A 24597-nucleotide genomic window follows, 5' to 3' on the forward strand; every position below is an offset into this window, starting at 1 on the left:
CGAAATTGCGTCCGCAAGAGGAATAAGAAGAAATCCACAGTATAACAGTAGTGCTCGGGGCTTTGCCCCTAGCACTGGTCCCTACAGCTATTGCTGTATGGGACCAGTGCTCGGTGCGATTGCCCCGAGGCCCTAATAATAACTAGAAAATTTCCTCTGGGGGAAATTTTGAAAGGGCCACGGGGGCTACTGCCGGTGTGTGTACACTATGATGAGATTCTTCAGAGATTTCAAACAATTAATACTAGTAATGTTATGATACTATATAATATACAAGGAGCACACCTACAACAAACATTCCTCTTCAAGTATTTATTTATACAGCAACCTATGCCCTTTAACCTCAAAATGTGTGTGTGTGTGAAACATTTGTATCACAGCAATAGCTGTAGGGACAGCTTCGCCCCGAGCACTACTGTTATACTGTGGATTTCTTCTTATTCCTCTTGCGGACTCAATTTCGTCCCGCTACTAGTCGGACAAATTATATATCAAAACGTGCGGTTTGATCGGGATCGGTGTGCTATTACTTTTCTCTACGGAATACGAATTTTTCTGCCCAAAATTTTGCATTGAAATTAATGGGACGGCCGAAAGAAAATGAACAAAATAGAACATTAATTGAAAATTTTCAGACGTCTACTTCTCCGGCATAATTTCACCTAGAGACTCCATTTAAACTTTAAACAGTAGACACAAGTCTTGTGTATTGGTGTATTAATTTGCGTTTCGATAGGTCATATAGTTTTTTATCAATCCCTGTTCAATGACCATGATCATTTTTGGAGAAATTCTGAGATTATAATGGGTGTGTATTGCACGGAATGTTCGTGTCAGAGTGTGTGATGTCATCGCTCAGAGTGTAGAGGGAGAGGTAAAACTGTCAAAAAATAAGTTTTAAAACTGCGCTCCAGGCCGCAAATTCCACTCTTCAGAAATAATTTATACATAGAAACGTAGGAAAATTTGTCTTCTCACTCACAATCCTCTGGTAAAGCTGTCAGAGTTATAGTTTGGGCGTAAGACGCATAGACGCGCCACCAAGATGATTGATGATTTGATGTGATTACAGTTACAGATACACACACACACACATGCGCGTAAGCGCTCACACTCCTCACACATGCATACACATGCTTCAAACGCGCGCGCGCGCGCGCGCGCACACACACACACACACACACACACACACACACACACACACACACACACAGGTAACTTTATGTGATTTTAATTACACAGACAAACACACACACACACACACAGGTAACTTTATGCGATTTTCGCTACACCCACACACACACACAGGTAACTTTATGCGATTTTCGCTACACACACACACACACACACACACACACACACACACACACATTTTGAGGTTAAAGGGCATAGTTTGAAATCTCTGAAGAGTCTCATCATAGTGTACACACACCGGCAGTAGCCCCCGTGGCCCTTTCAAAATTTCCCCAGAGGAAATTTTCTAGCTATTATTATTATTCAACTTCTGCTGGGTTCATAACGGCCACAAGACCCATGGAAACGTGTATAATGATCGGGAACAATGTGCTGTGTCTTTATTACAGCGATTCACCAATTACCAAAAACTGATAAAATGTTCCATAGAACCCAATGAGAAACTGACTGTAAGGAGGTGATGAACAGCAGCAGCTCCCTGAACTTTAACATGAAACAGGATTTAGTTTAAACGGCTCAGGAGACTTTTCACTAAATGTCAGTTTGTCAGAGTTTATAATGGGTGTAGAGTGGATGACATCACAGCTGGAGTGGATGACATCACAGCTGGAGAGGATGACATCACAGCTATAGTGGATGACATCACAGCTGGAGTTTTTTTACATCCTTTTTTCACCGTTTGAGCTTTGACTCTGTGGGATGAGGAGGAGGAGCAGGAGGGGGAGGAGGAGAAGGGGCAGGAGGAGAGGAGGAGGAGGAGGAGGAGGAGAAGAGCAGGAGCAGCAGGAGGAGGATCCACTGTGAGGATCATGTGACGTTGTTTTACCCTCGCTGTGACTCGAAGGAGGAGGAAGAGCAGAACGAGGAGGAGGAGCAGGAGGAGGAGCTGCTGAGCTGCTGAGAGAATGAAGCTTCACACATACTGAGACTCATGAGGATCAGGATCTGGATCTCAAAGACCAGGGACTACAGAAGACAGGGACCAGAGGAACTACAGGGACCAGATGGATCAGGGGGACCGGTCCGGCTTTGCCCAGGAGGGGCTGGTGAAGTCGGGTAAGACCCAAAGGACTCTGATCCTGGATCTGATCCTGGATCTGACTGACACCTGCTTCTGTTCCTTCATGTTTGTTTTGTTCTTTATTCTTTTCTGTACAAACATTTTCAGAATTTTTTTTAAATTTTTCACTTTTTATTATTTTACTTTTTTTTGTTTTTGTTTGTTGTTAAAAATGTGCTTATCATTAATAACTATATATCTTTATAACAATCCGCTGTAGGTATTAAAGTCAAATATATTAATCATCAACATTTATCCAGCAATAATTCTTCAATTAAAACAGAAGAAAACGTGTTATTATATGTAATTTTATAACTGTGTAATAAATATTTGAATAATTTATTAACATATTTAGGAATAAATGACTCATGATGGAGATTATCTGCAGTTTTAAGATATCATAACTAAAGATTTCTTATATTGTGACTTTGAAATGAGAGTGCTGAATATTAATATTTGATTAACTGTAAATACTATAACAGTTTGGATGTTTAATCCTCATATTTATCAGATAAATGTTGTGTAGTATGAGGAGCAGCTCTGATGTGAATGTGAGTCATGTGCTACCGGTGTGAACGAGGCGAGCTGCTGAGTGGGCGACATCACCCTTACATAATCATAAAAACATTCAAACATAATAACATTCAAACATTTGATCTTCCAGCTGTTTCTGAATCAGACGAGTTATAGTTTCTGTATGATGATGTCGTCTGTCTGTGAGTCTCTGTGTTTGAGTTCAGAGTTCAGCTGCTGTTTGTTTACTGATCAATGACACGTTAACACAAGTCTGTCACAGACTGTTATTATGGCCTAAGCACTAACTCCTAGTGGGATGACCCGATTGGAATTGGTCCGTTTAATATTATAACAGCAAATGAATCGCGTTTTTGAGGGCTGTATCATATTCCAAAACTCACGAAATTTGGGACAAAATTCAATCCCGCCAAAAATGTACGTATTTCATTGGTTTCAGAAATGTTTGTGGCAAAATGACCTACTAGCGCTCCCTTGAATTGAGCCCCTAAAACAAGTTTGTCGTAGAGACACGAAATTTGGTACATACATGTATGATGGGAACACGCACCAAAAAATCTCAAGAAGCCATACCCAAAAACAAACAGGAAGTTGACGTAAAATGGCGTTTTAGATGTTTTACGCCATTTCCACGCCGCATACTTTAACAAACTCCTCCTACAGATTTAATTCGATCGACTTCAGACTTGTTCAGTACCATCAAAAGGCCTTTGACATCAAACGTTATTAAAGCATTGTAGACCATCACACTATGTGGGCGTGGCATGGTGGCAAAATATGGCGTTTTAGCATAAAACATGAGACTTTATAACTTCACCATACATTGTCCAATCTGCTTCAAACTTGTCATGGATGATTATGGTCCATCACTGAACAGCTCTACATAACAATATTTCATAAAGTCCCGCCCTTTGTGATTAGCCATGCCCGTTTACTTACTTATAAACCATTTGTCGTAGAGACTTGCATGAGGTGTCAGTGTACTCAGCAGAGAGTCCTTGATTACCTCGCCTCTTCAACCATCGGTGGACAAGGCATGGCCGGCTCCCCTGACGGCTCCACTCTGCTCGGGCCTGTTCACCGCTGCCTGAAGCTTTAATTATTATTGTTCTTGAGTGTGTATTTTTGTAGGTAGGCCTGGGCGATATGGATTCCGATATATTTAGGCTGAATATCGATATTTTGATTTGATTTGATTTGATACTTTATTTATACCAAGAGGTAGATTTGGTGTGCAGTCGAGTGAGCATTTTTATCACAAAGTGAGAGCAAATGTTCATTCAAAGCCAAATATGACATGTTACAAGTAGTTTTATTGAAACCATTTATTTAAGTGAACATAAATACTGTATAACAACAGGAGTACCTTTTTTAAAAATCAAAGCTCCATAAAATGCACATTTAGATTAGAAAATAATAATAATAATAATAATAATAATAATAATAATAATAATAATAATAAATAAAAATAGCCTATGAAATAAAATAGCCAATCTCTTTCCAAAAATAAATATATTTATATTAGAAAAGAATAAGGAACATTACAAAAGAACTATATGACAAACCCTAGTAAGGGCAGCATTTATAAAGAAAGTAAAAAAATTGAACTTTATCAATATATGCAATATAGTCTTATTCCATATCACATTTAAAAATATATCGATATATTTTTTATATTGATATATCACCCAGCCCTACTTATAGGCCACTATATACTATTCACCAGGTTTAGTCCTAGATTTTATTCTTCCGTTTCTTTCGGGGTTTTTTCGGTCGACTACTCCTCCCAGAGTTTTGGTTGCACACACACTAAAAACACATCAAATTGACCGGCTCGGCCATGACAAGTGTGCTAGTGCAGAGGGAGAGAAAAATTTGTCAAAAATAAGTTTGGAAACTATGCTCAAGGCTGCAGATACCACTCTACAGAAATAATTTATACAAAGAAACATAGGAAAATTGGTCTTCTCACTCACATTGGTCTGCTAATGCTGTCAGAGTTATAGTTTGGGTGTAGAACACACAGATGATCCACCAACATGCACCCACAGCCTCATAGACCGCCATGGTAAAAAGGAGGGAACATTTCTGGAGGAAAGCAGAGGTACCAGTTTCTTCTGATTGCTCTAAAAACATTCTTCATTTTTCTTCACAAAACACATATGTAGACATTCAGGAAGAACTCATGATGCTCAAAGTGAAGTCAGATCAATGATAGGGGCTATAGTTTGGACAAAAATGCTTTCTGTTCGAGGGGAACTTTCAGCTGTTTTTCTCTCTCTCTCAGTGGCGTCAAATGTCACAGAAAGGAGCTGTGATTGATTGCTCTGCTCTGATTGGTGGACGCCACCTGGCCCTGGTTGCTTGGCTACCAAAGCCTGCCCCTATCCTCTCTGCCCCTGTCCTCTCTCTTTCTCTGTCCACTTCATCACATCTCGCTGCGATCAGAAGAACTTTTCTGTCTTCAAGGTCTTCACGAGTCTTTCAGAGTCTTTGTGTCTGAATTTCTGCAGCAGCTTCATTATCTGGACGAAGTCTGTCCTCAGGTGTCTGTCCTCATGTGTCTGTCCTCTTGTGTCTGTCCTCTTTTCTTCACAGCAGCGTTTGGGCTCATTGACCTGCTGACCTCTGACATGTAAATCTGTCCTCTGCTGACAGACACATAGGGACAATGGACAGACTCTCTGACAGCGTCTGTCCTGAGGGGGGCTCCACGGAGACATCCTGCTACGTCCTCATGACAGTGTCTTTCATTTTATCTGAGCTTCCTCATGACTATGTCCTCCTGTCCTCTGTCCTCCTGTCTCTCTGTCCTGTCCCTCTGTCCTCCTGTCCCCTGTCCATCTGTCCTCGTGTCCCTCTGTCCTCTCTCCCTCTGTCCTCCTGTCCTCTATCCTCCTGTCCTCTGTCCTCAGCCTCAGCGTATGCAGACCTGCAGCAGCACCGGCCTGAGGGTGTCCACAGGAAGGCGTCCCCAGTGTTCGTCCCCCAGCCGGACTACCTGCAGGGGGACGAGGACGAGGACCTGATCAAACCCAAGAAGCTGCAGAATCCAGTTAAAGCTTCAAAGAGCCACCAGGAGCTGCAGAGAGAGCTGCTGAGCTGCAGACGGTGAGACACTCAGAGGACAGGGTACAGACAGGGGACAGACAGGAGGACAGACAGGAGGACAGAGGGACAGACAGGAGGACAGAGGACAGAGAATGGTGCTGATCTGCTGACAGTGAGACACTCGGAGGACAGGGGACAGACAGGGTGACAGAGGGACAGGAGGACAGAGGGACAGGGGGAGAGAGAGAGAGACAGACAGGAGGACAGAGGTACAGACAGGAGGACAGAGGACAGAGAGAGGTGCTGATCTGCAGACAGTGAGACACTCAGAGGACAGGGGACAGAGGACAGGAGGACAGAGGACAGAGAGAGCTGCTTAGCTGTAGACGGTGAGACACCGCGGGGACAGACAGAGGGACAGAGGGACACTCTGAATCAGATCATCGAGGGTTAACCATAAGCTGACTGTCTCGTGCCAACCAATCAGAGAGCAGCATTCTCTTTATTCAGACTTCTTCTCACCGTTTCTAAGCAACAGCCTCCGACCTCACAGGCAGCCACACACACACACACACACACACACACACAGAAGTTTGTTTTCTTTAAAACATTTGTCTCAATAGAAACTGTAAAAACAGACACTATCATCAGAGTTTTAACTTTCCGATGGTCCCTGAACGCATCGTCAGTTATAAAAAGTGACCAAAACTTATGTTAAATGATGATATTTGTGACCTGAATCTCTCTATTCTACACGTGTCATTTAAAATAAAGTGTTTGCACTAACCACATCCTGTTAAAAACATTAAATTCTGCTCCATTCTGTGAAGACATGATTGATTCTGCAGAGACCAACGGTCACGTGACAAATATTCACTGAAAATCTGTTAACACAGAGCAGAGAGGAGAGGACAGGAGAGGCTGTTTACACAGAGCAGAGAGGAGAGGACAGGACAGGAGAGGCATGACAGTACTTCAATATGGACATTATGTAGAGAAAACTGTTTTTTTACAACATTCAGGTCAGTTGTGGGAACTTTGAAAAGTGTCTGTATATAAATTCTGTTTTATTACAATTTTTAGAATGTAATTTATCAGAGAAATTCAACTTTTTTCACTTTGTCATTCTAACTGTGTTATTCTGTTTGAGTTGTTCTGATTGAGCTGCAAGACTTCTAGATTATACTTATATTATATAAATATTCTCCTAATATAGATTTATTTATAAATTATATATATATATATATATATATATATATATATATATATATATATATATATATATTATGTTGCAGTGAAAACAGTATTTTACACAAACTCTTATCTTTATATTTAAATAAAGTCAGAATGTTTGTTGCTCTGCTTCCCCCTGCTGACGTCATCTATACTTTTATCTTTGTTGTCATCTGACATTATGAATATTATTATAAATATAATTATAAATATAAATAATAATATAAACTAAATAATAATAATAATAATATAATTATAAATACAATGTAGGATATTTTGTGACAAACAGAAACTCTGAAGTTTAAAGTTAATTTATTTACAATGTGTTTAGGAAATAAAATGTATTTATATATTTACAAACATTTGAATTATCATGGAATAAAATAACTGACCTTTACTCATAAACAAAGTGAGTTCAGACAATAAATCATGCGTTGACAGAGCCGTTATTATAACTGTGTTGTTGTTGTTGTTGTTGTTGTTGTTGTGTAGTGGGGACGGTGGTGTGGAGGTGAAGCCGGAGCTGCAGAGAGTTTTGGAGTCGAGGAAACGAGATCAGCTGATGAAACAGAAGAAACAAGAAGAAGAAGCTCGACGCAAAATAACTCCACTAGAAGAAGAACTAATGAAGAGACACAGGAAGCTGGATGAGGTAAACAACAACAACAACAACAACAACAACAACAACAACAACATGACAAACAACAACAACAACAACGACACGATAACAACAACAAAAACACAACAACAACAACAACAACAACAACAACACATGTTGTGTCTCCGTGTCCTCCTGAGTGTCTGTCTCTCGTCTCTCTCTTGTTTCCATGTGTCTTTGTCTCTCATGTTTCTTGTGTCTCTGTGTCTCATGTCTGTGTCTCGTGTCTCTGGGTCTCTGTGTCTCTGTCTCCGTGTGTCTCATGTGTCTCTATGTCTCTCTGTGTCTCGTGTCTCTGCAGTTGGACAGACAGCAGCAGAAGCAGCGGGACGATGAGCTGAAAGCTCCAGAGTTCGTCAAAGTGAAAGAAAATCTGAGACGGACGTCGTTTCAGGAGAAAGACGAGAAGGAGGTGTAGAGACATACACAGGATGGAGACTGTCCACATGTTTACAGGACACTCTGAGGACACTCTGAGGACTTTGTTATAATTACTAGAAGAAATCTTAAAACTATGGATGATTTTTCACTCAGATTTATGAGATTTGTTTCTTTTTGGATTTTGTCGTAACGATGAAAATATTAATCATGTTTAACTGTGAAAACTTTTACAGATGTTTGAGGCTTTTTTAATCTCCTGTTTATGTATGAAAATACAGAAATGTTTTGTTATTTAATTAGGAAATATAGAAGTTATATTTACAATAAATTAATATTTACGAGGTTAGAATTTTTTCCTTGTTTTCAAGAAGTTTGTTTTCAAGTTTTTCAGTTTTAATGTTAAATTATAGGAATTATAAAGCTAAAATTAGTAGTTTCAATTTAAAATTCTGAGATTGTTTTTTTTTTTTTAAATTAAAAACACTGAAGAGTTTCTGATGATGAAATATGGAAGTGCTTTATTTTCATAAAAGAAAAGAAATAATACTTTGTTCTATGGTTCCATTTCTTTAGTTATTAAAATTTCTCAGGGATGATGAGAAATACCTGTTTAATAATAATTTAAATTATGGATACAGAATAAATAATTAGCTGAGATTCTTTTTAATAATTCATCGATTCAGGAACATTTGTTATTGTTATGACTTCTCTATAATTCTACAATGAAGATTAATTATGTATTTAATAACATTATTATCTGATAAACAGAACTTTCTGTTTTTATTATCAGCAGATGAAAAAGATTCAGATATAAAACGCTCATTGTTTTTATATTCACATTCTGACTCTGATTCTTTTTTTTTCTTGTTTTGTGTAAAAATCAGAATAAATAATTTTCACAAAAGTGCAAAAATAATTTTAATGATCAGAAATTATGAAACGCCATTTAAATCAAAATTACCTAAAAATACATAAATAACAACAACAACAACAACAACAACAACAACAGCAACACAACTACAACAGTAACAACACAACAACAACAAAAACACAACAACTACCACAATAACAACAACACGATTACCCACAACAGAACAACAACAACTACAACAACAACAACACAACAATAACTACACAACAATAATAACAACACAACAAAAACACATCCACAACAACACAACAACAAAGATTTTGTTAATATTATATTAATATTGGCATGAAAATAAATAAATAAGGCAATAGCACATCAATAAATAAATCAATAAGTGCTGGAGCCCCTGCTGTTATCTATCTACACCAACTCCCTGGGTCAGATTATCCGCTCACGTGGCTTCTCCTGAGATGACACTCAGCTCTACCTGCCTGTCCTGCTGTCTGAGGGACTCTTTGTTGAATTGATCCGGTCTACAGGTGAGTTTGGCTCAGACAGAATCCGGCTAAATGCAGGACCAGGACCAGTGACAGGACCATATATATTGGTCCATAGGACCATATATATATATATATATATATATATATATATATGTGTGTGTGTATATATATATATATATATATATATATATATATATATATATATATATATATATAATTATTATTATTATTATTATCTTTTTTTAAAATTTTATTATTATTATTTTGTTTTGTTTATTTCCGTTTTTTTGTTTTGAAATCTAACCGGAAGCGCGGCGTGTTACCGGAAGCTTGACGCGGCCGAACAGCAGCCGAGCGGACTCGGATGGACTCGGCTAGATTCGGCTCGACTCGGCAGTCACCGGGCGGAGGATCCGGAGCCTCGTACAGCGGCGCATTGTTTACCGGAGGCTGACACAGCGGGACCGGCCTCGGTGAACCGACTGAGCGGGAGCAGCACCGACGGAACCGACGGCTGGACTCTGGTAATCTGACCCGAAGAACCGAAGAACCGACCCCGGAGGCGGATCTATGTGATTTCTGGCAGAAAAGTAAACCGCTTTAAAATGGCAACCGCCGCCGCCCGCTGCCGGTGACCGGACCCGGACCCGACTCGCAGGTAGGTCTGTCACCTGGTCCCGGTGGGTCCCGGTAGCCGCTCTGAGTGGTTCTGTACCGGTCTGACGCATTTCTCGGCTGTTGGGCTGCGTGCCGTTCAGTGGACGGAAGGTCAAACCAAACTCCATTTAGACAAGTCCCGGTCCAAACAGTCCCGGTCTCTGAGGACTTCTGGGACCCGTTCCAACATGAATGAGGGGTTCTCTCTAATCGATCCGGTCTACAGGTGAATTCGGCGGAGACATAATCCGGATAAATACAGATTATTGGAACATATTTTATAAATCTTTGAGAAGTTATCTGGACTGCTCGACACCGCCTTCGGTGGAAAAACCCCGACAGGACCAGAGACCGGACCAGGACCAGGGACAGGACCAGAGACAGGACCAGAGACAGGACCAGGACCAGAGACAGGACCAGAGACAAGACTAGAGACAGGACCAGAGACTAGACTAGAGACAGGACCAGAAACAGGACCAGAGACGGGACTAGAGACTGGACTCGAGACAGAACCATGACCAGAGACAGGACCAGAGACAAGACTAGAGACAGGACCAGAGACTGGACTAGAGACAGGACCAGAGACTAGACTAGAGACAGGACCAGAAACAGGACCAGAGACAGGACTAGAGACTGGACTCGAGACAGAACCATGACCAGAGACAGGAACAGGGACAGGACCAGGACCAGGACCAGAGACGAGCTTCAGGTTGATAGTTAATGTTGATGTTTGTCTCCAGGCGGTTTCGGCAGCTGACTGACGCTAAAGTTTCTGGCTGGAGTCTGGTGGTGGCAGGTGTTTAACTGTAGAAAAGTTTCTGGGTGCCTTTAAAATGAATTATTAATGTTATTTTAAAACTTTCACAGAGTTAATATTTTAACCATCATCAGTTCTGATCATGACAAACAAAATTTGTATAATTTTGTATAATTTTGTATATTTTTTTAACAATAACATTATTAATAGTAATAATAATAATAATGATAATAACAATAACAATAATACTATTAATAATAATAACAAGCAGAACAGCGTGAAACAGTAAAAACAGAACGATGATCTGATGTCAATCAATAATTGTCTTTTCATGAGTTATTATTATTAGCTAATATTATTCAGTAGTTATTTATTATATACTATTATATTGTATTATATGATTATGATAATGTGATATGATATTATTATATATTATATTATTATGTGACAATAATGGGATATTATATTATATCATATTAACATATTATGATAATAATAATGTGTGCTTTGGGCCTACCAGCTGCTTTCCTTCCTGCTCATTGTGTGGGTTTCCTTCCTCCCTCAGCAGGGGCTGCAGGTTCGTCCTGTCAGAGGACGCTGACCTTCAGTTGTTAGTTTTAAATCTGGAAACAAGTTTACGTGATGTCACTTCCTGAGTGTTTTTACATGTGAAGCAGTCAGTGGACAGAAGAGACAGACAGGGTGAGCTGAGCAAGAAAATAAAGAACCAGAGAACACAGCTGAAAGATTATATCATAAATATAATATACTGGACCTGTAATTCACTGTCAAATAACTTGTCTCTGTCCTCTGTGTCCCCAGCTGTCCCAGCAGCTCCATGTGTCCTCTCTGGTCCTTGTAGCAGCATCATGTCGGCTCAGACCCAGAAGGAGGGCGGCGAGGCGGGCTGGGGGGTCCTGGAGTCTTTGGGTCTCAGTCAGAAGGAGCTGGTCCTGGCCGAGGCCCTGCAGATGGAGTACGACGCCCTGTCCCGGCTCAAACAGGACAAGACGGAGCCGGGACCCCAGCCCGGCTCCAGAGCTCCCAGCCAGACCCGCTCAAAGACCCCCAACCCCCCCACGGAGCGGCCCCGCCCTGCCCCCCCAGGAGGAGGCCTGCTGAGGGGCCTCTCAGGGTCCGACCCATCCCTTAACCAGCCCGGGGGGTCCCGGTCCGCTCCACCACCCCCAGCTCGGGCGCCCCCCCCTCAGGGAGTCACAGAGTCCCTGTACATCCTGGACGGTCCTGAGGTCGGCAAGTCCCGGGACAGCCCTGGGTCCAGCCTCGGGGACTCAGTAGGACCTGGGTCGGGGTTTCCCTCCAAAGGCTTCCCGTTTCTTGCGGACGACGTCCCCCCGGCCGTCCCCCCGAGGAACCCAATCCCCCCGCCGGGGTCGGAGAACCCCTTCCTGCCCCCCCGAGGGCCACCGGCGCTGCGCGACGTGAACCTGTTCACGCCGGACGTGGACCCGCCCAAGCTGACCTCAGACCTGAACTATGACAGCATCAACAACTCGCTGTCCCGCCTCAACGGGAGCCGCCAGGCGCCGCGAGGCCGCCGCGCCAACGGGGACCATTCAGGGAAGCCTGTGGCTCGGAGCAAGACCCTCCCCCCTCAGGTCCCACCCAGGACCTACGTCCCCGCCCCCAAGACCAACAAGAACCAGCGGCGGGTCTCTGCAGACCCGGTGAGACCCGGTCACTGATGTATAATGAGATGATGTCATGGTGATGTCATGTTCTATCATGGTGATGTCATTTCTGCCCGAATGAGCTCTCCTCTGATTGGTGGTCTGTGTGATTGACAGGTGTCTCTGGGCTCCAGGATGAACGGTTTTGGGTACGAACTGTTCCAGGTGTCAGAGGAGAGAGACGAGGAGGTGGCCGCCTTCTGCCACATGCTGGACCTGTGAGTACTGACCTACTACTACTTTATACTACAATACTACTACAATACTGTGTGTATTCTGTTTACTGTGTGTAGTCTGTGTACTGATAGTACTGTGTACTCTGTGTACTGATTGTACTGTGTTCTCTGTGTCCAGGCTGCGGTCGGCGTACCCTCACAGCGAGCGGCGGTCTAACGGGGGCTTCGTGTGGTCTCTGGCAGTGGGCATGGAGGAGCTGCATCAGGCTCTGGGTGTCAGCGTGAAGGTGACGGTCGTCAGCGAACACTTCAGAGAGCCGCTCACCTTCACCTGCGATGGTGAGACAGGAAGTCACCTGGGACCAGCACTTCAAAATAAAAGTCAACACACTAATCAGTTTGATGCTGAACAAGACTCCATTCACAAAACAGACAATTAACAAACTCTCTGTTGGTCTGTCCCTCTGTCTTTCCCTCTGTGTCTCTGTCCGTCCCTCTGTCTGTCCCTCTGTCTCTGTGTCTGTCTCTCTGTCTGTCCCTCTGTGTCTCTGTCCCTGGAGGCTCGTCCACGGTGGACCTGCTGATCTACCAGACTCTGTGCTACGCTCAGGATGATCTGGATCACCTGGACGTGGACGAGTTCCTGCTGAAGGTCTGTGGACATGACGAGTACCTCAACAAGTAAGATTATTATTATTATTATTATTATTCTTATTATTATTATTATTATTATTATTATTATTATTATTATTATATATTATATACCTCAACAAGTAAGATTATTATTATTATATTATATATTATATACCTCAACAAGTAAGAACCACTACCGTTATTATTATTATTATTATTATTATATAATGTATTATCATTATTATTATTATTATTATTAATAATGTTGTCTGTTTTACTGTGTCTCTGCAGTCCTCTGTACACACACACACACACACACACACACACACACACACACACATATATCTCCTTATCTGGAGCTGCAGCTGCTGCAGGTCCCAGTTTCTCAGTTTCACTCTTTAAAAAACTTCCCTCCCTCGTGTCTGTTCACAGGAAGGATGAAAGTAAAAAAGTCTGATCATTTTAAATGTTTTAAAATATAAAATATAATTATATATTATATTATATATATATTATGTATATACTCTCACACACTGCAGCTGTCTTTTCTGATGTTAATTTATGAACAGCTGTAGTTTATTCATGTTTGTACAGAGTGAAGCTTTAACACAGAGACAGAATCTGTTTGTCTGTCTGTCTTTCTCTCTGCCTGTCTGTCTCTGACATGCCTCTCTGTCTGTCTGTCTGACCTGTCTGTCTCTCTGTCTGTCTGTCTTTCTGACCTGTCTGTCTCTCTGCCTGTCTGTCTGTCAGCTCTCAGACTCTGGCTGGTCTGGAGTTTGTCCAACAGTGTCTGAAGTTTGACTGGGACGTCAGACTGTTTCTGACCAAGAGATCAAACATCAACACGGAGCTGAGACGCACGGTACACACACACACACACACACACACACACACACACACACACACACACACACACAGACTCTGATCATCTATAGATCCTGTTTATTGATTATTTGTGTTTTTCTCCAACAGAAAGAAGACGATGAGACTCCGTCCACCATGAACCACAGCATCCTGCTGCAGGAGCGTCCAATCAAACAGACCGTCACCAGGTCAGGGCCGGGGCCTCAGCTCTTATTATAATTATTTAATTATATCATTATTATTATTATTATTATTATTATTAATAATACATTATAATTCTAGTTTGTGATGACCTCTCTGTGTGTGTCTGTGTCAGAGAGGCTCTGACTCTGCTGCTCGACACGTTTCATAACGAAGCAGAGTCCTTCCTGCTGTCAGAGGTAAACAACAACAAGACACAAACATCAACAACAAGACACAAACTCAAACATTTTTTAAAAAGACACAAACATCAACAAAAAGACACACACATCAACAACAAGACACAATCACAAACATCAACAACAAGACACAAACATCAACAAAAAGACACAAACATCAACAACAATACATAAACAAAATACAAAAAGACACAAACATCAACAACAAGACACAAACATCAACAACAAGACACAAACATCAACAACAGGACACAAACATCAACAGAAAGACACAAACATCAACAACAAGACACAAACACAAACATCAACACACAAACATCAACAACAAGACACAAACATTAACAACAAGAGACACCCACGTTCAGTCTGCAGACACAAACGATCCTGTCTGTCTGTCTGTCTGTCTGTCTGCTTGCCTGTCTGTCTCTTTGCAGGTGGAGCTGTCGCTGCATGTCGAGCGTCTCGTCCAATCAGTGAAGGCGCTCTGCAGCTCGTTAGCTGCCGTGGAGACACCTGATGTCACCGCCGCCCTCAGCCAGCTCCCAGCATGCCCCTGTCGTCTGCAACCCAAAGTCCTGAAGGTAAGACAGACAGACAGACAGACAGACATACAGACAGACAGACGGACAGACAGCTTCTTTCCAGTTGTTGACGTGTCGTCCTCTCTGTCCTCAGGATGCTTCAGTGCTGGCTGTCAGAGAGAACAGAGGTAAGAACAAACAAAAAAAACAACAACACAATAATGATGATCATAACAATATTAATGTCAGTAATTATAATAACAATAAATAAAGGAATACTAGTTTTCTGTAGTAGCTCAGTAACTTTACTCCAGTATTTCAGTAACTTTACTCCAGTATCTCAGAAACTACTCCAGTATTTCAGTAACTTTACTCCAGTATCTCAGTAACTTTACTCCAGTATTTCACTAACTTTACTCCAGTATCTCAGTAACTTTACTCCAGTATTTCACTAACTTTACTCCAGTATCTCAGTAACTTTACTCCAGTATCTCAGTAACTTTACTCCAGTGTTTCACTAACTTTACTCCAGTATCTCAGTAACTTTACTCCAGTATTTCACTAACTTTACTCCAGTATCTCAGTAACTTTACTCTAGTATTTCACTAACTTTACTCCAGTATCTTAGTAACTTTACTCCAGTATTTCAGTAAGTTTACTCCAGTATCTCAGTAAGTTTACTCCAGTATTTCAGTAGCTCTACTCCAGTATCTCAGTATTTTTACTCGTCTCACAGAGAAAGTGGTGGAGAAGTTGACGGCGGCGATCTTGGACCTGGTGGAGCTGTACTGCAGTACTTTTAACGCTAACTTCCACCCGACGGCGCCGAGCCGCGACTGCATGGCACCGCTGCAGGAGGCGGGCCTCGTCACCACCGTGCTGTCCTTCAACGTGCATGCCGCCCACCGCATCCCCATCACCTGGGCGGCCAGGTAACCCTCCCCACACACACACACACACACACACCTGAGACCACAGGCGTCTTTGACATCAGCATAATGTCATGTCCTGTCTGTGTCAGTTACGAGGGGTTCTTCTTGTCCTGCTCACTGACTCACGGAGGGGCGGAGCTCTGCGCGCCACAGCACACCAGCAAGCAGTCTGTCAGCAAATACCTGTTCCACCTGGTGGTCTGGGACCAGAGGTACACCTGTCCTCATCTTTCTTCACCTGTCCTCTCTTCTATCCTCACCTGTCCTCTTCTGTCCTCACCTGTCCCAACTGTCCTCTCCTGTCCTCACCTGTCCCAACTGTCCTCACGTGTTCTTTTCTCTCCTCTCACCTGTCCTCACCTGTCCTCTTCTGTCCTCACCTGTCCTCACCTGTCCTCTTCTGTCCTCACCTGTTCCAACTGTCCTCTCCTGTCCTCACCTGTCCCAACTGTCCTCACGTGTTCTTTTCTCTCCTCTCACCTGTCCTCACCTGTCCTCTTCTATCCTCACCTGTCCTCACCTGTCCTCTTCTGTCCTCACATGTCCCAACTGTCCTCACCTGTCCTCTTCTGTCCTCATATGTCCTCTTCTCTCCTCTCACCTGTCCTCACCTGTCCTCTTCTCTCCTCTCACCTGCCCTCACCTGTCCTCTCCTCTCCTCTCACCTGTCCTCCCCTGTCCTCTCACTTGTCCTCACCCGTCCTCCCCTGTCCTCTCACCTGTCCTTGCCCGTCCTCACCTGTCACCCCTGTGCTGTTTCCCTGCAGGGTGTGTTTCCCGGTGCAGGTGAACCAGCTGCCCAGGGAGTCCCAGCTGACGGTGACCCTGTATGCGAGCTCTCTGCCGCCCCCCGGAGGAGCTGAGGAGAAGGGAAAGCAGCGGCGCATCGAGGCGCTCGGTTGGGTCACCATGCCGCTCTTCAACTTCAGACAGTGAGTGTTTACAGCTGTTTACAGCTGTTTACAGAGCACACACCTGACTCTCACTCTTCTTTTATTTACACTTAACACTTTGTTGTTTCACTAAATATTTAGTTTAGAAACAGCTGAGGGTCACTGCCGACACAGCAGGTCACACACCTGTCTCACCTGTGGGTCTCACCTGTGGGTCTCATCTGTCTCACCTGTGTCATCTGTGGGTCTCACCTGTTAGTCTCGCCTGTCTCACCTGTTAGTCTCGCCTATCTCACCTGTTAGTCTCGCCTTTCTCACCTGTCTCATCTGTTAGTCTCACCTGTCTCACTTGTTATTCCCGCCTGTCAGTCTCACCTGTCTGACCTGTCTGACCTGTCTGTCTGCACGCAGCGTGCTGACCTGTGGCAGGAAGTTACTGGGTCTGTGGCCTTCGGCTCCGGGGAGGACAGGTAACGCCCGGACCAGCTCGCCAAACTTCAGCCAGCCGGATAGCGTGATCCTGCAGGTGAGACAGGACCGCACAGGTCCAGATCCAGATCTAGGTTCAGGTCCAGATCTAGGTTCAGGTCCAGGCCCAGGCCCAGGTCCAGGTCCAGGCCCAGGCCCAGATCCAGGTGCCGGTCCAGGCCCAGGTTCAGGTTCAGGTTCAGATTCAGGTTCAGGTTCAGGTTCAGGTTCAGGTTTAGGTCTAGGTCCAGGTTCAGGTTCAGGTCCAGGTAAAGTAGTGTTCAAAATAATAGCAGTCTAATGTGACTAACCAGATTAATCCAGGTTTTTAGTATATTTTTATTGCTACATGGCAAACAAGGTACCAGTAGGTGCAGTAGATTCTCAGAAAACCAACAAGACCCAGCATTCGTGATATGCACGCTCTTAAGAGCGTGCGTATCTTAAGAGCGTGCATATCACGAATGCTGTGCAATGGGGCAATTAGTTGAAAGGGGTGTGTTCAAAAATATAGCAGTGTGGCATTCAATAAGTGAGGTCATCAATTTTGTGAAAAAACAGGTGTGAATCAGGTGGCCTCTATTTAAGGATGAAGCCAGCACTTGTTGAACATGCATTTCTCTTTGAAAGCCTGAGGAAAATGGGTCGTTCAAGACATTTTTCAGAAGAACAGCGTACTTTGATTAAAACGTATAATATAATATTGTCTGTGTATGATACTGTCTCTCCTCCTGTCTGTCTCTCCTGTCTGTCTGTCTCTCCTCCTGTCTGTCTTTCCTTCTGTTTGTCCCTCAGGTGGACTTCCCCACCTCGTCCTTCGAGGTCCGGTTCAGTACTCCTCCTCCAGCAGACTTCTGTCCTCAGTATGACTTCTCCAGACTGGACACCATCAGCCAGATTCAGCTGCAGGACGTCCTCCACAAGAAGGCTGTCTTCTGGTACACACACACACACACACACACACACACACACACACACACACACACACAGACAGACAGACAGACAGACAGACAGACAGACAGACAGACAGACAGACAGACAGACACACACACACACACACAAAGACACACACACACAAAGACACACACAGGCACACACATGATGGGTTTCTGTCCTCCTCACCGTCTCTCTGTCTGTGCCTGTCTCCAGGCTGACGGTGGAGGACAGGCGTCTCTTGTGGGAGAAGAAGGCGTTCTGTCAGTCTGAGAGTGCGGCACTGCCCCTGGTCCTGGCCAGCGCCCCCTGCTGGGAGTGGGCCTGCCTGCCGGACATCTACGCCCTGCTGAGACAGTGGGCCTGCCCGGGACACCTGGACGCCCTGGGTCTGCTGCACGCCTCGTACGTCCCACGCCGCTGCATGCTCACCTGAGTGACATCATTGCGACCACCTGAGTGACATCATCGTGTGTGTGTTGCAGGTTCCCGGACCAGGAGCTGCGGAGGACGGCGGTCCAGTGGATGGACTCCATCTCAGACCCAGAGCTGCTGGACTACCTGCCGCAGCTGGTCCAGGTGAAGCTTTTATTCTGACAGCTGCAGGGAGAACCAGGCTTTTATTTTGACAGCAGCAGGGAGAACCAGGCTTTCATTTTGATGGCTGTAGGGAGAACCAGACTTTTATTTTGACAACTGTACAGAGCACCAGGCTTTTATTTTGACAGCTGCAGGGTGAACCAAACTTTTATTTTGACAGCTGCACCAAGAACCAGGCTTTTATTTTGATAGCTGCAGAGAGAACCAGACTTTTATTCTGAAGGCTGTAGAGAGAATCAGACTTTTATTTTGACAGCTGTAAAAAGAACCAGGCTTTTATTTTGACAGCTGCAGAGAGAACCAGAAATTTTATTTTGACAGCTGCAGGGAGAACCAGGCTTTTATTTTAACAGCTGTAGGGAGAACCAGGCTTTTATTGTCTGATTTCTTCTGCGTTATAGTTGATAATCACTACTCTGTGTATGTATAACTCAAACTGTCTGTCTGTCTGTCTCTCTGCCTGTCTGTCTCTCTTTCTGCCTCTCTGTCTCAGGCTCTGAAGTATGAGTGTTACCTGGACAGTTCTCTGGTTCGGTTCCTCCTCCGTAGAGCCATCGGAGACGTTCGCATCGCCCACTACCTCTTCTGGTAACCTGTTTGTCTCTCAGTAACCTGTCTGCCCCTCAGTAACTTGTCTATCTCTCAGTAATCTGTCTGTCCTCAGCAACATGTCTGTCTCTCAGTAACCTGTCTGTCTCTCAGTGACCTGTCTGTCTCTCAGTAACCTGTCTGTCCTCAGTAACCTGTCTGTCTCTCAGTAACCTGTCTTCCCCCTCTCAGTGATCTGTCTGTCCTCAGTAACCTGTCTGTCTCTCAGGCTGCTGAAGGACAACCTGCAGGACAGTCAGTTCAGTGCTCGCTACCAGCACCTGCTGGCCGCTCTGCTGTGCTGCGTGGGTCGCGGTCTGCGTGAGGAGTTCGACCGGCAGTGCTGGCTCGTCTCCATCCTTGCCAAGGTGTCTCACAAGGTGCGGGACGCCTCGCCGTCCAGCAGACAGGTGAGGACGGACACAACTAGTAATTATTGTCTCAAGTTATTATTGATTATTAGTCTCTGAAACGTAGTGTGTGTGCCTGTGTGTTTGTGTGTGTCTGTGCCTGTGTGTGTGTGTCTCTGTCTGTGTCTGTGCCTGTCTGTGTGTTTGTGTGTGTGTGTTTGTGTGTGTGTCTCTCTCTGTCTGTGCCTGTGCGTGCGCGTGTGTCTGTGCCTGTGTGTGTGTGTGTGTGTGTGTGTGTTGTGTGTGTGTGTGTGTGTGCGTGTGTGTGTGTGTGTGTCTCTCAGTGTGTTCTCAGAGACGGGCTGGAGGAGATGAAGCAGTTCTTCTCAGTGAACAGCAGCTGCAGACTTCCTCTGAACCCAGCACTGTTAGTGACAGGAATCAACATCCAGGTACACACACACACACACCCATCGATCCATCACGTCCAGTTGGACGTGCCCGGAACACCTCTAACCGGAGGGGCCTGGGAGGATCCTTACCAGATGCCCAAACCACCTCAGCTGGCTCCTTTCGACGTGAAGCAGCAGCGGCTTTACTCTGTCTGAGTACTCTCCCTATCTCTAAGTCTGAGCCCAACCACTCTATGGAGGAAACTCATTTCGGCCGCTTGTATCCGCGATCTCGTTCTTTCGGTCACTACCCAAAGCTCATGACCATAGGTAAGGGTTGGAACATAGATGGACCGGTAAATCAAGAGCTTTGCCTTCAGGCTCAGCTCCTTTTTCACCACAACGGTCTGGTACAATGCCCGCATCTCTGCTGATGCTGCACCAAACCACCTGTCCATCTCACACTCCGTTCTACCCTCATTGCTGAACAAGACCCTGAGATACTTGAACTCCTTCGCTTGAGGCAGTACCTCTCTCCACTCAGAGGGGGCAGTCCACCGTTTTCCAGCAGAGAACCATGGCCTCAGACTGATTCACCCAACCGATTCACACTCGGCTGCCAAACGACCCAATGAATCCCGGTCTGATGAAGCCAAAAGAACCACATCATCCGCAAAAAGCAGAGATGCAATTCTAAGGTCACCAAACCGGATCCCTTCCTCCCCCGGCTGCGCCTTAAGATCTTGTCAGAGATCCTGGGACAGCCCTGGCGAAGGCCAACACCCAACGTGTTTTTTACGTTGTGCCGAGTATGCAGACACAGCTCTTACTTTGTTTATATAGGGACTGGATAGCTCATAGCAACGAGCCCGGTACCCAATATTCCCGCAGTACCCCCCACAAGACCCCAGAGGGACACGGTCATAAGCCTTCTCCAAGTCCACAAAACACATGGAGACTGGATGAGAAAACTCCCATGACCCCCTCCAGAAGTCTCGCAAGGGTAAAGAGCTGGTCCGCTGTTCCACGGCCAGGACGGAAGCCGCATTGTCCTTCATGAATCTAAGGTTCAACAATCGGCCGGAGCCTCCTTTCCAGCACCCTGGAGTAGACTTTCCCGGGGAGGCTGAGCAGTGTGATTCCACGATAATTGGAACACACCCGCCGGTCCCCCTTTTTGAAAATGGGGACCACCACCCTGGTCTGCCACTCCACTGGCACTGTCCCAGACCTCCACGCAACACTGAAGAGATGTGTCAACCATGATAGCCCAAAAGTGTCCAGAGCCTTCAGCATCTCAGGGCGAATCTCATCCAACCCTGGCGCCTTGCCGCCGGGCAGCTTTTTAACTACCTCGGCGACTTCTGCCAGGGATATTGATGAGTCTTCCTCTGAGTCTTCAGACTCTGCCTCCTCCACAGAGGACATTTTGGATGGATTAAGGATTTCCTCAAAGTGCTCTTTCCACCGTCTGACGACATCCACAGGTCGGGTCAGCAGGTCTCCTCCCCCACTGAACACAGCTTGAGCCAAGTCTTGCTTCCCCTTCCTGAGTTGCCCGACGGTTTTCCAGAGCCTCTTTGAGGCCGACCGAAAGTCCTCCTCCATAGCCTCCCTGAATTTTCTCCCATACCCACGTTTTTGCTTCAGCGGCTGATGCAGCTGCAGCCCTTCTGGCCGAACGGTACCTGTCTGCTGCTTCTGGAGACCCCACGGCCAGCCAAGCCCAAAAGACCCCCTTCTTCAGCTTGACGGCCTCCCTTTCTTCTCGTTCTTGGGTTGCCGCCATGACAGGCACTGACGACCTTCAGACCACAGCTCCTACCAGCCACGTAAACAATTGAGGCTTTGAACATGGCCCATTCGGACTCCATGTCCCCAGTCTCACTCAGGATCCTGGAGAAATTCTTGCGAGGTGCGAGTTGAAGACCCAGCAGACAGGGGCCTCCGCTAGACGTTCCCAGTTCACCTTCACTACACATTTGGGTTCGCCAGGTCTGTCCAGCAGCCTCCCCCGCCACCTGATCCAACTCACCACCAGGTGGTGATCAGTTGACAGCTCTGCTCCTGTGTCCAGAACATGCGGCTACAGATCTGACGATACGATAATGAAATCGATCATTGATCTTTGGCCCAGAGTGCTCTGGTACCAAGTACACTTATGAGCAGCTCTGTGTTTGAACATGGTGTTCGTTATCGAGCACAGAAGTCTAATAACAAAACACCACTCTGGTTTTTTCCTCCCAATCACCCCCCTACAGGTACCATCATCGTTACCCACTTGAGTGTTGAAGTCTCCCAGAAGAACAATAGGGTCCCCAGGTGGTACCCCTTCCAGGACACAACCCAGAGACTCTAAGAAGGCCGGGTACTCTGAACTGCTGTTTGGTGCATAAGCACAGACAACAGTCAGAGACTGCAGCCGCAACACGTTCCTCGGGGAGAACTCCAACACATCGCACTAAGCCGGGGGCTTGTGAGTATCCCCACACACCCCCGGCGCCTCTCACCCTGATGTACAGCCTCTCTCCAGGAGTTTGGTTCCAGAACCCACGCTATGCATGGAGGTGAGCCCAGCTATTTTTAGCTGGTAACGATCCACCTCCCTCACAAGCTCAGGCTCCTTCCCCGCCAGCGAGGTGACGTTCAACGTCCCCAGAGCCCGCCCCTCGGATTACACGTGTTGGGTGAGGTACGCTTATTTTTTTTTATTTTTTTCTCTCGAACTGTTTTGTCCTTGTGTCTTTCAGTCGTGTTCCTTCTTCAACTCCAACGCTGTCCCTCTCAAGCTGTCCTTCCAGAACCTGGACCCTCTGGGGGACAACGTCAACGTCATCTTCAAGGTGAGATGTCTGTCCACCTGTCCCTGATTCAGAACTGGATTCACTCTGTGACCTTTGACCCCAGATGATGTCTCTGTCTCTGTCCAGTCAGGAGACGACCTGCGGCAGGACATGCTGACTCTGCAGGTGATCCGCATAATGAACAAGATCTGGATCCAGGAGGGTCTGGACATGAGGATGGTCATCTTCAAATGTTTCTCCACCGGCAGAGGACGAGGTGAGGACAGCAGGGGGACTGGAGACAAGAGGGGGACAGGACCTGTCCTCAGGGGTCAGACAGTGTGTCTTTGACAGTGTGTCTGTAACTGTGTCTCTGTGTCTAGGGATGGTGGAGATGATCCCTCAGGCCGACACGCTGAGGAAGATCCAGGTGGAACACGGAGTCACTGGATCCTTCAAGGATCGACCTCTGGCTGACTGGCTGCAGAAACACAACCAGAGTGATGAGCAGTACGACAAGGTACACAAACACACACACACACACACACACACACACACACACACACACACACACTCCTCTCTACACTCACAGAACTTGGTATTTCAGGTTTTGGCCCTCCGATGGTTCGAGTCCTACCTCTAAGGGAGATCTTTGTCCTGGAAGGGAGAAGTGTCCAAACTACAAAACCTTTTCACTGGGGTGCCTCAAGGATCAGTGCTAGGCCCCCTTCTCTTCTCAATCACTTGGCACAATCATCCTCCATCATGGCTTCTCGTACCATTCTTACGCCGACGATACCCAGCTGTTTCTGTCCTTCCCACCAAACGACCCCACGGTCTCGGCTCGTATCTCTGCTTGTCTTGCTGATATCTCCACATGATGACAGAACATCACCGTCAGCTCAACCTCTCAAAGACGGAGGTCCTCGTCATCCCAGCCCGTCCCACCTTATATCAGCCTATCAATCTTCAGCTTGCTTCATGCAACTCGTCCCACCAGCTCTGCAGGGAACCTGGGTGTCATGACTAATGATGAACTGATCTTCAAGGTTCATGTGTCCTCAACTGCCAGATCTTGTTGATTCTCACTGTACAACATCAGGATGGCCCTCGGCCCTCTCGCCTCCAACAGCTGGCCTTCTGTCAGACATCTCAGCGTGATTTTTGACAGTCCCTTCAAGTTGGAGCAGCAGGTTAGTGTAGTAGTGAGGAGAAGGTTGTTCCACCTGAGAACACTATCAGACTAAAGCCTACCTGCCTCGGAGTGATCTCGAGGTATTCATGCCTTCATCACATCTCAACTGGACAACTGTAACAATGTCTACACCGGCATGGATCAATCGCAGCATCACTGCCTGCAGTTGGTCCAGAACTCAGCCGCCCGACTCCTCACCTGCACTAAAAAACGCGATCACATCACCCCGATCCTCGCATCGCTCCACTGGCTCCCCATCCGTCACTGCATTGACTACAAACTCTTACTGACTGTTTATA

At 45.6% G+C, this 24597-nt stretch overlaps 2 protein-coding genes across 3 annotated transcripts in view; both read left to right on the forward strand.

Annotated features, from left to right (window-relative positions):
- The first annotated feature begins 2080 nt into the window (after positions 1-2080).
- Positions 2081-8604, forward strand: LOC131969125 (protein FAM107B-like). Its single transcript, XM_059330284.1, has 4 exons — positions 2081-2250; positions 5704-5899; positions 7565-7724; positions 8032-8604. Exons 1-4 carry the CDS (start codon positions 2199-2201, stop codon positions 8146-8148), a joined length of 525 nt encoding a protein of 174 aa, XP_059186267.1. The 5' UTR covers positions 2081-2198; the 3' UTR covers positions 8149-8604.
- Positions 8605-9895: 1291 nt separating this feature from the next.
- The window catches only part of pik3c2b (phosphatidylinositol-4-phosphate 3-kinase, catalytic subunit type 2 beta), a 31784-nt gene continuing 17082 nt past the window's right edge, over positions 9896-24597 (forward strand). For both annotated transcript variants that reach the window (XM_059329134.1, XM_059329135.1), the window contains exons 1-23: positions 9896-10140; positions 11719-12584; positions 12705-12805; positions 12942-13102; positions 13324-13444; positions 14150-14261; positions 14372-14451; positions 14580-14643; positions 15078-15224; positions 15319-15352; positions 15901-16096; positions 16186-16308; positions 16864-17028; positions 17401-17515; positions 18253-18395; positions 18607-18795; positions 18876-18969; positions 19484-19578; positions 19808-19988; positions 20273-20380; positions 23071-23163; positions 23251-23380; positions 23487-23623. In XM_059329134.1, the coding sequence (XP_059185117.1) occupies positions 11766-12584; positions 12705-12805; positions 12942-13102; positions 13324-13444; positions 14150-14261; positions 14372-14451; positions 14580-14643; positions 15078-15224; positions 15319-15352; positions 15901-16096; positions 16186-16308; positions 16864-17028; positions 17401-17515; positions 18253-18395; positions 18607-18795; positions 18876-18969; positions 19484-19578; positions 19808-19988; positions 20273-20380; positions 23071-23163; positions 23251-23380; positions 23487-23623 (3408 nt within the window). In that variant the 5' untranslated portion in view covers positions 9896-10140; positions 11719-11765. The remainder of the gene's footprint in view (positions 10141-11718; positions 12585-12704; positions 12806-12941; positions 13103-13323; positions 13445-14149; positions 14262-14371; positions 14452-14579; positions 14644-15077; positions 15225-15318; positions 15353-15900; positions 16097-16185; positions 16309-16863; positions 17029-17400; positions 17516-18252; positions 18396-18606; positions 18796-18875; positions 18970-19483; positions 19579-19807; positions 19989-20272; positions 20381-23070; positions 23164-23250; positions 23381-23486; positions 23624-24597) is intronic.

Source organism: Centropristis striata, chromosome 3 (genome assembly GCF_030273125.1).
Source record: "Centropristis striata isolate RG_2023a ecotype Rhode Island chromosome 3, C.striata_1.0, whole genome shotgun sequence".
NCBI lineage: Eukaryota > Metazoa > Chordata > Actinopteri > Perciformes > Serranidae > Centropristis > Centropristis striata.